Here is a 17,269-nt window from a genome sequence, read left to right on the forward strand (position 1 = left end):
TTGCAATGACAAGAGACCTCATACCGTCACACTTTTTTAAACTGTGCTTTGCACTACAGCATCACATAGTTGACAAAGAGCTGAGGTTTACTTCCTTCTGTTATCAGCAGAGCTTTCTTTGATTATTTTTGATGTCAAATAACCATAATTGACTTATAAACTAAGAACCCTTGTTACCACATATTAATCTTTATTATGCACGTATATTTCAGAGTGTTTGACAAAGTGAAAAGTCGAAATGCTCACATGAAATGCCACAGGCAGCAGGAGGAGCAAGAAAGACAGGCAGAGATGAAACGATCGAGGATACGTTTGAAAGTTGAGCCAAAGGAGGAACCAGAGGAGACCACTCTGGTCTTCACATCTAACAATCTGTCAAACATTACGACACCATAAAGACGTTTCCAGCATCTTGTGATTAGCAGAGGTAGAAAGAAGGCTATGGGGAGAGCATGGAGCAGTAGTCTGAGTTTTGGATTGTACAAAGAGCTAGCACAGAGACAGGGCCAGTTGGCCCTGTACTGTAAATATCTCTGGTTCTAGGTATTTTGATTTGGTTTATCTGGAGGCAGGGAGGGAGTGCACATTACCACTCATAACATCTTATAAGTCTAGACTGCCAGATGCACAAAAACACTCTGGAGTCTGCAGAAAAAAATGTTGAATTTTTATTTTAATCTTACTTTGGACACTTTTCAAGGTGAAGACAGCTCCTGACCTATGTGCTTAGTGTAAGCCACAAGATTTACTAGTGGGATAGAGAAAACCTGGTTCAATAATGACGTGTTAAACCTGTACTCCCAACACTGAGGTGCTAAGCTTGCAGTAATCTATTGCCCAAAATGACCTTGGTCTAGTGTAGAGACATAGAAGCTCTCAAAAGGTAATAAACACCAGTACCATTGTATTTCAGTCATCGTTAGAGAATGTTCTATTGCTGCCCTACTAACCAGCCAGTGGACAGATAGAAACTGGTGATGCCCTAGATTCTAAAGTAAAATCACTGATCAAGATCAGCAAAACAGTAGGGATGTGGAACATGAATAACAGGCAAAAAGGCAGAGGTTCAAGGAAAGAAATCCCTTCTCCCAAAATGGAAAACGTAGGATAGTGGAAAAGGGAAGATGATTAGACTAGGGGATGTGAGCACAGGGGTTCCATGCATCACAGCAGAAGCTAACTTCAGGAACAGTTTATAAACAGGCAATGATGATCAAACACCATCTCCAAGTTCTCATGGAAATGAGAGACAAGCGGGGAGGTTAGTGTTGTGAGTGGATAAACTGCATATTAGCTGCTACCTAGTGCAATGTCCAATCTGTAACTATGTGGTATAAAAAGGCTTTGGAGCTACTTTTGGTCTCTATGAGCTGAGATCTCCACAGGGCAGGTAAGCAGATAATGGTTGGTCGGCTTCTATCAGTGTCTTTTGTAACCAGCTGATTTGAGGGAGGAAACAGGTGACAACTTCAGATCTTTCCTTCTGTCCTGAGGAGTGAACTCCTTGCTTCTGGCAGGGCACATGGACAAGATCTTCCATAATCTAGCACTCTGCCTCCCAGGGAAGTTCTTCCTTTAAATTTGAGGATAACTTTCCTCTGTTTCTCCTTTATGGTCTCTACCAGGGTGTGTGCACTAAGGGCAACCAGAGGATGGGCTGGGGAAATGACCTGTACAAGTCTTGTGCCCAATGTCACTAGGAGGTGCACAAGTTTGTTTCAGGAGCAAGTCTCCCTACGAGAACAGGGCATGGGTTTCAGTTGGTAGATGCCTGCTCAGCAATGCAGGGGATGGAAGCTGTACCACACTGCTTCTGAGACACCCACTTTGCTGCTCCAACCCAGTGTAATGTTCACACACGAATATCTTCCGGCAAGAGTGACTAGATAGTGAGCAGGAATTACGAACAATATTTCAACTCTACGTTTACAGGTGCTGAGGGTAACTAGCATTTCAATAGTTGTCCTGCCCTGAAAAAATGCTCAATGTTGTTTTTATCCTCTTGCTTTGCATTTTTAACAAGCATTTTTGACATTGGTGATTTTTTCACTGTCTGTGGCAATGCAAAGATAATTGCTATAGTCTTATATTTTATGTACCATTTTAAGATAAAACTTTTGCAGTAAATTTTAGTGGTTTTAAACCAGAGGTAAAGCTGGGCCAGTGGGAGACTGTGCCCTCTTATCTCCAAGAGTCTGGTCAACACACGAGTCACTTCAGGCAGGAGCAGGAAACTTTTTTAACTGAAGACAATCACCGAGATGTCTTTATGCCAAATCTCTGGGTAGGATTTGCACAGACTATTTTTTATGGCGGCTGGACCTGAAAGGCATCAAACTTTGTACCCGAGCATTAGGTATACATCGAGGAGTGGGAAAGATTCAATGTTGAGCCAGCTGAAAACCAACCTGCCCTATTATTAATTTTCATTTAGGGAAGCTGTGGGGCAGTATTCAAATTATAAACTTTTTGCAATCATATTACATTATAAGAAATCTTTTATCAGAAAACAGAGGTCAGCATTTCCTCATTAAGGAGAATTTTTTTAATTTATGGGAGAGGAGCAAGTATTTTAGATTGAAAGTAACCCCAAAGTATTTTAACTTCGAGGCCTCCTACTAAGTTTGTCTTGTTTCCTCATCCCTGTTCATGTAGTCTGTGAGACTACAGAATTCATGTCAAATTTATATAACGCTTTGCGCTACACACCGTCATCCTCTAAGAATTTGACTCTAGCTGTCCCAAAATCCATTCAAATTGGAATCCCTAAAAAGCCAGGCAACACCAAACACTGAAAAGCTGAAATAAAACCAGTATGTTTCAGAAATGCACAGCCGATCTATCAGCCTCTGTATAGAGGGATGGGTTAAATATTGGGGTGTACACCTCTAGGATCTGGTAACGTTACGCAGCTTGACAAGACGTGCTATGCAGTCCCAGCATTATCTGTAAATTGAGCCTCCAACCAGCCAGTGTAGATCTGTCTCCTGTTAGTTTACACCAGACTAACTCTCAGTCTCACAGGTTGAATTATTGTCTTATACAAGAGAATGGGAATGCATTAAGCACCAGAGCAACTATTTCTGTAGTTCTGTTTCACATTTTTGATTAAAGTCATGGTTTATAATAATACATGAACAACTCTTTAAAAAATGCATGATAACATAATTGAGTTGGGCGCTAGAAAGTATCAGAGCTTTAACTATTTCTGTTTGACAGGTGAGATGAGGAATGTGGTCTAATAAGTTTCCTTCATAAATTCACCCAAACTAAAGATTTTTTTAAAAAGTAAACCTAATCTCAGTTTTAGATTATTTCACAATCTGGAAAATCTAAAAATGAAACAGCTTTTGCTTTACATACGAGATTTATCTCTTAATTTTCTATTGTACATTGCTGTATATTTTCCTTAAAAGTACAAATCCAAAAGGCAGTTCATAGATCACTAGAAAATTGCATTACGAGTGGATGTATTTTTACTTTTTTTGCTGATAAGTGCAGTTTTTTTGTATATAAGAGAATTTTTACAAATGCTGCATACCTAAGTGTGTTTCTGCATTTCTGTTGAAGATGGTAAAAGGAGGAAGGGAGTGGAGATTGCCCTCTCTGATCCAATTACCTCGATTCCTCCTTGAAGCCGTGTGCTGCCAGTGTTCAGCAGCACTGAAGTGTTTCAGATTCATCGAGTTGGGGTTTTGTTTGTGTGGAAAATAAAATCTGTTAAATAATTAGGTGAAAACCCACCAATGCTGTAAGCACATGGCCCTGTTGCTTTACAAGTGTGCAGGATTGTTTCAATAAATGTGATGTTGACTGTTGGAAGTATTATTTCAGCTTTGTAAGGAAAGCAGGGTATGCACAAACATTTGGGGCAGAGGAAAGAGCACAACTGGTTTTCCTTTTTCACTCCCTGAAAGAACACTAGTAAGTTACTCAACTTCAGGAAACACAACTAGCCAGGTATAAAAACAGAAAATGCTGGAAATACTCAGTCAGGCAGTATTTTATATGTGACACTTCCTTACACCTGAAACCTCAGTAATGGTCTCATTCAGATGCTGACTGACCTTTTATGCAGTGCGATCAATTTGTTTAATCAGATACTTTTCTCCAGAGTTGGTCAGTTCTTCTAGCCCCAAAAACCTTTTACTGGGTCAAAAAAAAAAATCAGGAAAAATAACTGCTGTTGGAGACAATTAGTTACGCTCCACAATCCTGAGTTTACCACCACTCACACACCCCCACCCCCCCCAAAAGTAATGAGGGTGCCGGTTTGAGCAGAATTAAATGATAACTGTTCGATCACTGTTGCTGTGGAGATAACAGTGCTGAGATTGCTTCAGGTTAGTTGGGACCAGAGTTTTACAGTATGGATTTTCTTAAGTGTGACCTCTGCCCCCCACCTTGCCCAGACAGTGATTGCAAGCAGCTATACAAACCAAGGAATCCGATCCTGCCCTTACCTGATGCCTAGACTATTAAACACGTGAATGGTATCAATCTTCAGGGTTATGAGTTTTAAGTCCCAATGCAGTACTGGGATTTTATTGAATGCTAGCCATGTAACCTATACCAAAAATGAGCCAGCTTAACATTTAATGCTTTTCGTTCTCATTAACTTCCTTTAATTCCTCCACTCCAGCAATCATTGTATTTCCCAACACAAAGCATTATTTTCATAACCAGGACTAACTACGCAGCCAGATTCCTCTCATTTCCAGTGAAGGTGAGTGTGTTTAACAGACTGACTGGCTGAAGTATACACAAGACATACCTAAAAGGACAACTTTTCCCAACCCCAAGACATGGTAGCCAGGAGTGAATCACCAGGCAATGTTCCCCTCTCTGAGGAAGCAGAATGGTGTTAGATTTCGAGGCACCCTCCAGCCTACACTCTGTGTGACATCCCATTCTGATGGCAATGTATAAATGAAACTGATGAAATAACAGTTTTCATATTAAAACAAAAACATTTAATCTGCAAAAACCATAACCTGAAGCAACAAAAAAAAACCAAATTACTGGGTAACCAGAACTTTGGTCCCACAGAAACAACTCTGCAGAAACAACACATCAGACAAGAAATTTCAACTTTCTAGAAAAATGTTTAACCCAAAAGAGCTTTTCTTCCAAGACAGTCTGTTCAGTCCTCAGTTCTATCAACAGGACAGGTTACAGAAAAAGTGTTTGTAAAACCACTCTCATCTATGATGATCTTGGTCTGAACACAAACAAGCCGAAGTGCCAGTATTATGTCAGAGTCCACCCATGAATGACAAAAGCAGTCAGGTATGTTTTCGACATTGGTGTGTGAATGTAAGAGCAGGGCCCTTCATTCCATTCAATCACGGTTCCTGTTTTAAAACACCAATGTATAATAAAAAGGAGCAAGCTTTCTAATGGGCTGGTTGTGGGGGGGTGTAGGGGGTGGTGAGAATAAATCAAATTATTTCTACAAAAATACTGAGATCTACAAAGCAGCACAATGAGGTGCTCCCAAGATCTGAAGAGGAACATCTGAGCTAAAAAAAAAAATTGGTGCAATCACTCTCCTTGCAGAGCATTGATCCGCTGAGCCAGGACAGCAGCTACTTCCCTGCCTGCTGGGCTTGTCGGCGGAGCAGGATGTAGATCTTCTCCTTGAGCCAGTCCTTGTTGTAAGGTTGGTAAGTCTGCGTGTCTGCTCGATATCTGGAGAGCAAAAATCAAAGTGTTTTATCTAAAAGCTTCATTGTTCAATACCAGACTCCTGCAGCTTGTAAAACCGGAAGGCTCATGCATTCTGATGTTCAGCTTTCAATCTTCAGCACGCACCCCCACCCCTCCCACTACTCAGCCATTTTTAGAGGGTACAGTGATTTTGCAACCAAAGTGTCAGAAAGCACATTGCCTTGCCCTGCGTCTGTGCACACTGACTCTCAATTATTTGCAAAAGGAAAAACGGCAGAAGTGTGGAGCTACCTTTTATGCACAGATTTAATTATTCCATCAAAAATCGTGAGGCATTTTTTCATTTAAAAACTGGTTTCCAGGCTGGGAGGTCAAAGATCATCAGATTCATGTACATCGGGATTTAGAGGCCATCCACAGGGCAAGTGTTGATTTACTAGAAAATCATTCCTGCTGCTGTACACTAAAGTAAAAGTGTTCTCTGCAATGATAATGCCATTATTCTTTGGGTAGCTAACAACCTTTCAGGGTTGGACTAAACAGATAGCTAATTCAAAGAGCTGGAGCAGACACAATGGGCTTACTGGCTTCCTTGTGCATTCTAAAATTCTCTGATAAGTTAACGACAGGATCCCCAGGCTAGTATCAATGCGGGCAAACATGCTGTGAGCTGTTAATATTGGCAGACGCACGTGAATTTTCTAGACCGTTCAGTGGTGATTTCAGGAAGCTCTTCACACAAAGGCTAGTGAAAATCTGGAACTCTCTCCCCCCATAAAACCTGTTGTGGCTGAGCTGGGGGTCAATTAAAAATTTCAAAACCAAGATTGATAAAATTTTTCTTGGAGTTTTAAGGGTTAAAGAACAAAGACAGGTCGATGGAATTAAGACAGATCAGGCGTATCTAACTGACTGGTGGACAGGCTCAAGGGGACAAATGGCGCAGGTGAAGAAGTAACAGCAACAGCACTTACACAAGGCAGCTGAGGTCAGCAAGGTCATCAATGAAGTCAAAGAGTTGGCTAATGTCATACGTGATGGATGGACTGTTTGGGTTCATCCTCTTCAAATGCTCTTCAAACATTTTGCAGACACCTGGGGAGGAACAAAAGCAAACTCTGGGTGAGTCTCAATATCTTTTAACTTTAGTTTGAAACCTCTAGCATGCTGGGAGCTGCTGAACTTGTATTTATTCCTTTGTGGGATGTGGGCTTTGCCGGCTAGACCAGCATTTATTGCCCATGCTTAATTGACCTTGAGGTGGTGGTGGTGGTGAGTTGACTTCTTGAACTGCTGCAGTCCATGTGTTGTAGGAACACAGGCAGTGCCGTTAGGGAGGGAGTTCCAGGATTTTGATCCAGTGACAGTGAAGGAACGGTGAATTCTCGCAAGGAAAACAAAACAAGAGTCCCTGCATGCACACCTTTTCCCCAAACTCTTCCCCCACCCCCCTCCCCACTCACCCCCTGCAATCACCGCTCCCAGAACTTTGTTGCATATCAGGATTAGCAGATCTACCACAATGTACTGGCTAGTTTTCTTAGAAGGAAAGTAACTGGGGTGTCAAAGGGGAGACCACAAGAAAACAAGTGGTTGGGAGCTGCCACACAAAAAACAAGCCATGCAAATCTAGATAATCCAATATCACCTTGCAGTTATATAGCACCTCTAACAAAGTAAAACACCCCAAGGCAATACACAGGAGGGTGAGAAAAATTTGACACCACACTACATGATATATTAGGACCAAAAGATTGGTCAAAGAGGTGGGTTTTAAGGAACGTCTTACAACCAGCATCAGTGGCTCCTGTCGGATCACATTCGAGAGGCAGAAATGGCATCAGGAACTGGCAGAAGAGAAACCACAATGTTTGCGGACATAGATTTTGGACAAAGGGTTTCCACAGCAGAATATCCTGACGACAAATATGTTGGTTGACTCACACGTTAGGAATGGTACCCTTGAAACGCAAAGCACAGCGAGAGCTGCCTTCAGCAGGACGGGTAGGAAATAAGTTGCAAATACAAAGCAGGCTCCAGTAAACAAAAAGTCCAAGGTAGTTAAACCGTTTTCTCAAGACAGCAATTGACCCGACTCTAATGTCCTGTTCCTGAATAGACAAATGGGTCAAGAGAGAAACCCTCCTACAGATTCATGTTAAAATACTGAAATTAAAACTGCAGAGGTATATAAAGACTGATTCCTGTGCCATACCTTCCATACATTCATTGACCGATTCATAATCTGCATAGGTCCTTCCCTCTGGTCGTTTTGTAGGCTGTACGAGGAGAATGGTGTGTGACTAAAATAAAATAAACGGGAAAGAGATTAATTAGAAGCTATAGGAACAGTACGAAGACACTCCTCTCATTCAAGCTATTTGGTCATCACCAACTACAACAGTTTGATTGCTTCAATCCCAAACCTCAACCTTTCCTCCATTCCTTGTAACCCAAACTTTCTCCTAAACACTGCAGATGTCTTCCGGCGATAGTGTATTCCACATTCTCCCAACGATTTGGGCAATTTCATCTGGTTTGACTTCACTTCTTAAGCTACTGTTATTCGTTCTGGGTTTCCCGTTTGAGGGATGGGTCCTTCACTGGTTACCCTGTGAATCCCCGTCACCATTTTCAATTCCTAAACTGTAACAACCTGCATTTATACAGCACCATCAATGTAATAAAACATCCCATGGTGCGACTATCCAACAAAACTTCAAACAGCAACATACTAGGTCAGGTGATCAAAAGCTTGGTCACAGAGGTAAAGTATTAAGGCGCGTCTTAAAGGGTCAGCGGAGAGGTTTAGGGAGGGAACTCCAGAGCTTGGGGCCCAGGCAGCTGAAGGCACGGATGCCAATAGTGGAGCGATGGAAATCAGGGGATGCGCGAGAGGCCGGAATTGGCGGAGCAGAGATTTTGGAGGGCTGTTGGAGATTACAGAGATAGGATGGGGTGTTGGGGGATGGGGGGAGGTTTTTTTAGTTTTGTTGGGTTTTGAGGTTTTTTTGGGTGAGGTATTTTGGGGTTTTTCTTTGTTCTTGGTAGGGGGGATTTGTTGGATTTTAGGGGTTTTTGTTGGAGGATGGTCGGGCTTTGGGAGAGCGTTGGGTTTTTAATGGGGACTTTTGGAAGGTTGGGGGTTTTTGCTGGCTTTGGGTTTTTTATGGGGGATTGGGTTTTTAATAGGAGGGGATTTATTGGCGCTGAGCCACCCTCCTGGGTTGTTGGGTTTGGAGTTTCTTTGGGGGGGGTTTAAACGGGTTTTGTTGGCTCTGAGCCACCCTCCCCGGGTTGGTATATCGGTTTGTTTGGGGGGTAATTTAATTGGGTTTTTTGGGGGGTTTAATCGGGTTCTTCGGGGGTTTAGGGGTGTTTATCGTGTTTTTTGGGGTTTGTGGGGGGTTTATCTGGTTTTTGGGGGGGTTTAATCGGGGCTTTTGAGGAGTTTATTGGGTTTCTGGGGGGTTTATCGGGGCTTTTGAGGAGTTTATCGGGTTTCGGGGGGGTTTATTGGGGTTTCTGGGGGGTTTATCAGGATTTATCTGGTTTTTGGGGGGTTTATCGGGGTTTTGGGGGGTTTCTGAGGGGATTATCGGGGGGTTTATCCAGGCTTTTGGTGGGTTTCTCGGGGTTTTTGGGGTGTTTATCGGGGTTTTTGGGGGGTTTATCGGGGTTTTTGGGGGGTTTATCTGGTTTTTGGGGGGTTTGTCGGGGTTTTGGGGGGTTTGTCTGGTTTTTGGGGTGTTTATCGGGTTTTTGGTGGGTTTAAGGGGGTTTATGAGGGGATTATCGGGGTTTTATCGGGTTTTTGGTGGGTTTAAGGGGGTTTATGAGGGGATTATCGGGGTTTCTGAGGGGTTTATCTGGTTTTTAGGGGGTTTATCGGGTTTTTGGGGGTTTTATCGGGTTTTTGGTGGGTTTAAGGGGGTTTATGAGGGGATTATCGGGGTTTCTGAGGGGGTTATCTGGTTTTTAGGGGGTTTATCTGGTTTCTGGGGGGCTTCTGAGGGGTTTATCTGGTTTTTAGGGGGTTTATCGGGGCTTCTGGGGGGGTTATCTGGTTTTTGGGGGGTTTATCGGGGTTTTTGGGGGGTTTAGGGGGGTTTATCGGGGTTTTTGGGGGGGTTTATCGGGGTTTTGGGGGGTTTATCGGGGTTTTTGGGGGGTTTATCGGGGTTTTTGGGGGGTTTATCGGGGTTTTGGGGGGTTTATCGGGGTTTTGGGGGGTTTGTCGGGGTTTTTGGGGGGTTTATCGGGGTTTTTGGGGGGTTTATCGGGGTTCTTGGGGGGTTTATCGGGGTTTTGGGGGGTTATCGGGGTTTTGTTGCCTCTGAGCCGCCCTCCCCGGGTCGGTGGGCTCCAGGCCCCGGGAAGGTTCCCGCTCCCTCCCCCTAACCCCACCCGGGACCCCGGCGGGATCCACCGCCTCTCCCCCCGGGACCCCCCCGCCCTCTCCCCGCTCCCCCCCGCCCGGAGCCGGCCTGGGGTTTCTCACCATTTTTATTTTTCGCTGGTTTGATGCCTCACGAGAAAAAAAATGGAAGCCGGAAGCCTCGACCTTTAACCCGGAAACGCGCTGACGTCAGCCCCGCCCCAAAAAAAACTTCAACAAAAGTTCAGGAAAAGTTTTGCAAAATTTGCTGAAACTTCAGGAATAAACGTCTCACATTGGACACTGGGTTTACTGAACAAAGCCTGAAGCTTCTCACAAACTTTAACATCCTTTTATAACAAGTTTTTGGGGAAACTTTTAGAAACAATGATCCAGGAAAAATTAAATTGATTTTTAAAATTTATTCTTTATGGGATGATTTTTAAAATTTATTCTTTATGGGATGATTTTTAAAATTTATTCTTTATGGGATGTGGGCGTCTCTGGCAAAGCCAGCGTTTGTTGTCCATCCCTAACTGCCCTTGAGCTGAGTATCTTGCTTGGCTATTTCACAGGGCAGTTAAGAGTCAACCCCATTGCTGTGGGTCTGGAGTCACATCTAGGTTAGACCAGGTAAGGACGGCAGATTTCCTTCCCTAAAGGGCTTAAACAACAATCGGTCGCCACTACTGAGACGAGCTTTCAATTCCAGATTTATTAATTGAATTTATAAATTTCACCAGCTGCCGTGGCGGGATTTCAACCCACGTCCCCAGAGCATTAGCCCGGGGCCTCTGGATTCTTAGTCCAGTGGCATTACCGATATCTCCGTTTGACCAATTTGATTTGAGTTCTTGGACGAAGTAAATGGAGAGTTCGGTGAGAAAAGTACAGTTGATGTTGTGGATCTGGCATTTGACAAGGTACCACTTAATAGCAAAATTAAAGCCCATGGGATTAAGGGACAGTGGCAGCATAGGTATGGAATTGGTTAAGGGACCGAAAGCAGAGCAGTGGTGAACAGTTGTTCCTCAGACCAGCACAAACAGCGATGTTCCCCACCTGACGTGTTTTGACCACTGCTCTTATTGATGACCTGGACTTGGATATACAGAGCACAATTTCAAAGTTTGCAAGTTTGTGGATACTAGCAGAGACTGCAGTATTAACTGGTGAAATGGGCAGACACATTGTAGCTGAAATTTAATACAGAAAGGTGATTTATTCTGGATGGAAGAATGAAGATTGGCATCATAAATTAAATGCTACAATTTTTGAGGGGGTGCAGGAAGGGACACATGGGGGTTCACAAATACAAATTTTTGAAGGTGACAGGACCAAGCTGAGAATCTTGGCCCAATTCTTGGCAAAGCACTTTAGGAAATGTGTTAATGAAGAGAGTGCCAACATTTAGTAGAATGCCAGGGATGAGAGATTTTAACCGTGTGAAAGGGACTAAAGAAGCTGGGATAGGTTTTCTTTGTGTAGGGAAGGTTAAGGGGAGATTTAAAAGGGGTGTTCAGTTTTGACAAGAGTACATAAGGAGAATCTGCTTCCACCTGAAGGAGGGTTGGTAACCAGAGATACAGATCAAAGATAATTGGCAAAATAATCAGACAGGAGATGACAAGGACAGTTGACATGATCTGGAATGCACTATTATACTCGAAAGCAGTTAGAAGCAGATATAATAGCAATTTTCAAAAAAGAAATCGGATATAGACTTGAATAGGAAAATAAAAAATTGCACGACTTTAGGGAAAAAGCAGGAGAGAGCAGAATTGATTGGAAAACTGTTTCAGAGTGTTGGTGCAGGCACGATGCGCTGAATGGCCACCTTCTGTGCTGTAAGAGTTTTGGAATGACTCAGGAATATTGAGTCACTCATCTCAGCTCCTCTTTGCTCTGCTCCAGGGTAGCTGACTGCACCCGGAGGAGGAGGAGGGCAACAGTTAAATAACAACTCGCCATCCTGCTCATCCCTGAGGAGCTGCAGTGACTCCTGGCCAGGTGAAGGGAAGCAGGCTGGGAGATGTGTTCACGCCCATCCTGAGCAAGTGGCACTCTAACGGAGGCTTACTTAGGATCCGACAGTCTCACTGGCCGCAGTGCTTTTTATTCAGATCTGTGACACTCAGATAGGAGGACAGGCCTGAGTCTGGGATATCTTGTTGAACAAAATACTCAAACTATTTAATGCCTACAGACTGAGGCAATTACTCAGTCTGCGAACTGGTAGCTGGCGCAAGCACCAAACACATATTTACACAAACAGAAGCCACTGGTCTGCTCATATTTAATCAATGGCAGTGGCTAAGCGGGTGGCACTATAGTCAGAGGTTAATGGGTTTGAGTCCCACTCCAAACACTTGAGCATAAAATCCAGACTGACACTTTGACTGTAGGAGGCGCCATGTTTCAGCATGAGACATCAAACTGAGGCTCCATCTGCCCCCTCAGGTGAATGGAAACGATCCCATGGCCACTATTTTGAAGTAGAGCAGGGGAGTTCTCTCCACTGTCCTGGCCAATGTTTATCCCTCAACCACCAGTGAAGCAGATTATCCGGTCAATGTCACATTGCTGTTGGTGGGATCTTGCTGTGTACAATTACCTGCATTAGAACAGCGTTTGCACTTCAAAAAGACTTTGTTGGCTGTAAAGCGCTTTGGGATATCCTGCAGTTCTGAAAGTCGCTCTATAAATGCAAGTTCGTTCTTTCAACAGTCGCTTTTCTAGATCAGCAATTTTCTTCTGAACCACTAATTTAATCAATAATTTCATTTGTAGAGAAGGCTTTAAACTAAATAGTGGGTGGGAGGGTTCATGTGAGAGGGAATTTGGAAGGTTGAGGAGGAAGGACAGGGCAATAGTGCAGGCTTGCAGTAGAGGTAACAATAACCAGAGTGTGACAGGGACAGAGCAGACACAAACATAAGATTACACCAGCAAATAAGGTCAGAGTAGGGAAAACTGTAAAAAGATAGAATTAAAGACTCATTATCTGAATGCTCACATCATTCCTAACAAGATGGATGAATTGATAGCAGAAATAGAAATATATGAGTATGATATGAAAGCCATAAAAGAGATGTGGTTGCAAAGTGACCACTGCTGGGACCTGAATATTGGAAGGACAGAAAGAAAGAAAAAGGAGGTGGGATGGCTCTGTTAATAAAGGATGGCATCAGTACAGTAGTGAGAAATGATCTTGGTTCAGAAGATCAAGATGTAGGCAATGACCATCTCCAACAAGAGAGAATCTAATCATCACCCCTTGACACTTAATGGCATTACCATCACTGAATCCCCCACTATCAACATCCTGGGGGTTACCATTGACCAGAATCTGAACTGGACTAGCCATTTAAATACTGGGGTTACAAGAGCAGGTCAGAGGCTAAGAATCCTGCAGCGAGTAACTCACCTCCTGACTCCCCAAAGCCTGTCCACCATCTACGAGGCACAAGTCAGGAGTGTGATGGAATATTCCCCACTTGCCTGGATAAGTGCAGCTCCCACAACACTCAAGAAGCTTGACACCATCCAGGACAAAGCAGCCTGCTTGATTGGCATCCCATCCACAAACATTCACTCCCTCCACTACCAGAGAACTGTGGCAGCAGGGTGTACCATCTACACGATGCACTGCAGAAACTCACCAAGGCTCCTTAGACAGCACCTTCCAAACCCACAACCACTACCATCTAGAAGGACAAGGGCAGCAGATAGATGGGAACACCATCACCTGAAAGTTGCCCTCCAAGTCACTCACCATCCTGACTTGGAAATATATTGCCGTTCCTTCACTGTCTCTGGGTCAAATTCCTGGAACTCCCTTCCTAGTAGCACTGTGGGTGTACCTACACCACATGGACTGCAGCGGTTCAAGAAGGCTCACCACCACCATCTCAAGGACAATTAGGGATGGGCAATACATGCTGGTCTAGCCAGTACTGCCCACATCTGTAAATGAATATAAAAAAATAGTTTGGGTAGAGATAAGAAATAAGAAAAGGGAAGTCACTTGTGGGGGTAGTTTATTGGCCCCCTAACAGTAGCTATACTGCATGACAGAGTATAAATCAAGAAATAATGGAGGCTTGTCAGAAAGGTACTGCAATAATTGTGGGAGATTTTAATCTTCATATAGATTGGGTGAATCAAATTGACAAAGGTAGCCTGGAGGACGAGTTCATAGAATTTATTCAGGACAGTTTCTTAGAATAAATTCTGGAACCAACCAGGGAACAGGCTATTTTAAACTAGGTAATATGCAATGAGGATTAATTAATGACCTCATAGTAAAGGATCCTCTTGGTAAGAGTGATCACAACATAATAGAATTTCACATTAAGTTTGAAGGTGAGCAATGTTGGTCTGAAACCAGAGTTTTTAACTTAATTAAAGGCAATTACAAGTGTATGAAGACAGAGTTGGCTAAGCTGGAATGGGAAAACAGGTTAAGAGGTAAGACAGCAGAGAAGCAGTGGCAGACATTTAAGCAGATGTTTCATAACTCAATAAAGATATATTCCATTGAGAAAGAAAGACTCTGAGAAGGATGCACCGCCTGTGGCTAACTAAGGAAGTTCAGAATTGTATCATTTGAAAGAAAAGATGTACAAAGCTGCAAAGATTATTGGCAGGCTGGAAGATTGGGAAAATTTTAAAAACCAGCAAAGGGTGACTAAAAAATTAATAAATAGCGAGCGTATGGAATATGAGAGATAACTAGCAAGAAATATAAAAACAAGACAGCAGAAGCTTCTACGAGTATATAAAAAGGAAAAGAGCTAAAGTGAGCATTGGTCCCTTAAGAGGGTGAGACTGGGGGATCAATAAACAAGGAAATGGCAGAGACTTTGAACAAGTATTTTGTATTTGTCTTCACAATAAGAGACACAAAAAGCATCCCAAGAATCGTAGAAAAGCAGGAGGTAAAAAGGGAGAAAGGAACAATCACAATCACTAAAGAAAAGCGTACTAGGAAAACTAATGGTTTCAAAGACGGACAAGTCCCCTGAACCTGATGGCCTGTATCCTCGCATCTTAAAAGAAGTAGCTGCAGAGATAATGCTTTATTCTTCCAAAATTCCCTGGATTCTGGAAAGGTCCTGGAGGATCAGAAAACCACAAATGTAACATTTCTGTTCAAGAAAGGAGGAAGACAGAAAGCAGGAAACTATAGGCCGGTTAGTCTAACATCTATCACTGGGAAAATGCTAGAATCGATTCTTAAGGAAGTGGCAGCAGGGCATTTAGAAAATCACATTACAATCAAGCAGAGTCAACATGGCTTTGTGAAAGGGAAACTGTGTTTGACAAATTTATTAGAGTTCTTTGAGGATGTAACAAGTAAGGTGGATAAAGGGGAACCAGTAGATGTAGTGTATTTGGATTTCCAAAAAGGCATTCATAAGGTTGCACAGAAAAGGTGACTGCACAAGGTAAGAGTTCATGGTGTTGGGGGTGATATCTTAGCAAGGGTAGTGGATCAGCTATCTAACAGGAAACTGAGGGTCAGGATAAATGGGCCATTTTCAGGCTGGCAAACTGTACCTAGTGGAGTGCCACAAGGATTAGTGCTGAGACCACAATCATTTTATGGTTTATATTAATGACTCGGATGAAGGGACTGACTGTATTGTAGCCAATTTTGCTGATGATGTAAAGGTAGCTAGGAAAGCAAGTTGTGAGGAGGCTACAAAGCGTCCAAATAGGTTAAGTGAATGGGCAAAAAAATTGGCAGATGGAGTATAATGTGGGAAAATGTGAGGTTGTTCACTTTGGCAGGAAGAATAGAAAAGCAGAATGTTATTTAAATGGAGAGAGACTGCAGAATACTGCAGTACGGAGGGATCTGGGTGTCCTGGTACATGAATCACAAAAAGTTAGCATGCAGGTACAGCAAGTAATTCGGAAGGCAAATGGAATGTTGGCCTTTCCTGTGAGGGGGGTGGAATATAAAAGTAGGGAAGTCTTGCTACAACTGTACAGAGCATTGAGAGAACACCTAGAGTACTACATACAGTTTTGGTCTCCTTACTTAAGGAGGGATATATTTGCGTGGGAGTCAGTTCAAAGAAGGTTCACAAGGCTGACTTGAAGGATGACAGGGTTGTCTTATAAGGAAAGGTTGAGCAGGTTGGGCCTATACTCATTGGAGATTAGAATGAGGTGTGATGTTATTGAAACATATAAGATTTTGAGAGGGTTTGACAGGGTAGATGCTGAGAGAACGTTTCCCCTCATGGGGGAATTTAGAACTAGGGGGGCACAGTTTAAAAATAAAGGGTCTCCCACTTTAGACGAGATGAGGAGGAATTTCTTCTCTCAAGAGGGTCATTAGTGTTTGGAATTCTCTTCCCCAGAGAGCAGTGGAGGCTCAATAATTGAATATATCCAAGACTGAGTTAGATAGATTTTTGATCAACAAGGGAGTCAAGGGTTATGGGGGAACAGACAGGAAAGTGGAGTTGAGACCACAATCAAATCAGCCATGATCTTACTGAATGGCAAAGCAGGCTCAAGGCCTGAATGGCCTACTCCTGCTCCTGTTTCTTTTGATCTTATGTTCTTATGGTACAGAAATTTCAGTGTAAACTCGCTTTGTAATTTCCTTTTCTTGAGAACATTCGAGGCTGCCTGAGCAGCTATGTTTGCGGAGCGGTTGCTCAATGCATTGTCCACAGTTAATCAGGTTCCAAGTTCATTCCCAGCCCTGTGCTGTGTTAGGTCATTAACTGGTTTGGCAGTAGGTTACTACTTTGTGAACACCCTGAATTTCCCCCATTCCCAGTCATTATCCTTACAAAAGGAAAGAATGGGATACAGCACTTTTGGATAATACGCCTGCAGATTGCGCCAATGCTTTGTGGTTTTGGTACTATTCCAGGTTGATGAACTATCGCGTGCTACTCCCTGACCTCAACCTCTGAGCTAAATTTAACAACTAATCTAACATCAGCTGCCGTATGACAAAGAGAGTTCCAAACTTCTACCATCCTTTGTGTGTGGAAGTGTTTCCTAATCCTGTGGTGGATTCGAGCACTTTTAGACAAAGTAATATTTTATCCTGGTAGGAACTGTCAATTCAGCACATTGAGGCTGCTCCATCATTTTCTAAAATGTGGCAGCTCTTTACTTTTGAATCTCAATCCCCCAAGTCACCCATTAACCTCAACAATTTACACCTCCCCTCGCTTGGAAATACATCTC

General features: G+C 43.0%; 2 protein-coding genes across 2 annotated transcripts in view; one reads left to right on the top strand and one right to left on the bottom strand.

Annotated features, from left to right (window-relative positions):
- Positions 1 to 531, top strand: part of LOC144671307 (zinc finger protein 541-like) — a 43,599-nt gene extending 43,068 nt beyond the window's left edge. The window contains exon 19 of the mRNA XM_078533118.1: positions 213 to 531. Coding sequence (XP_078389244.1) covers positions 213 to 396 — 184 coding nt within the window. The 3' untranslated portion in view covers positions 397 to 531. The remainder of the gene's footprint in view (positions 1 to 212) is intronic.
- Positions 532 to 4,950: 4,419 nt separating this feature from the next.
- erh (ERH mRNA splicing and mitosis factor) lies at positions 4,951 to 10,269 on the bottom strand. The gene is made up of 4 exons (XM_078533179.1): positions 10,172 to 10,269; positions 7,886 to 7,973; positions 6,645 to 6,765; positions 4,951 to 5,691 (listed from the first exon to the last, which is right to left on the bottom strand). Exons 1-4 carry the CDS (start codon positions 10,172 to 10,174, stop codon positions 5,589 to 5,591), a joined length of 315 nt encoding a protein of 104 aa, XP_078389305.1. The 5' UTR covers positions 10,175 to 10,269; the 3' UTR covers positions 4,951 to 5,588.
- Between the last annotated feature and the right edge of the window lie 7,000 nt (positions 10,270 to 17,269).

This window comes from Cetorhinus maximus, chromosome 32, assembly GCF_964194155.1.
Source record: "Cetorhinus maximus chromosome 32, sCetMax3.hap1.1, whole genome shotgun sequence".
In the NCBI taxonomy this organism is placed as follows: domain Eukaryota; kingdom Metazoa; phylum Chordata; class Chondrichthyes; order Lamniformes; family Cetorhinidae; genus Cetorhinus; species Cetorhinus maximus.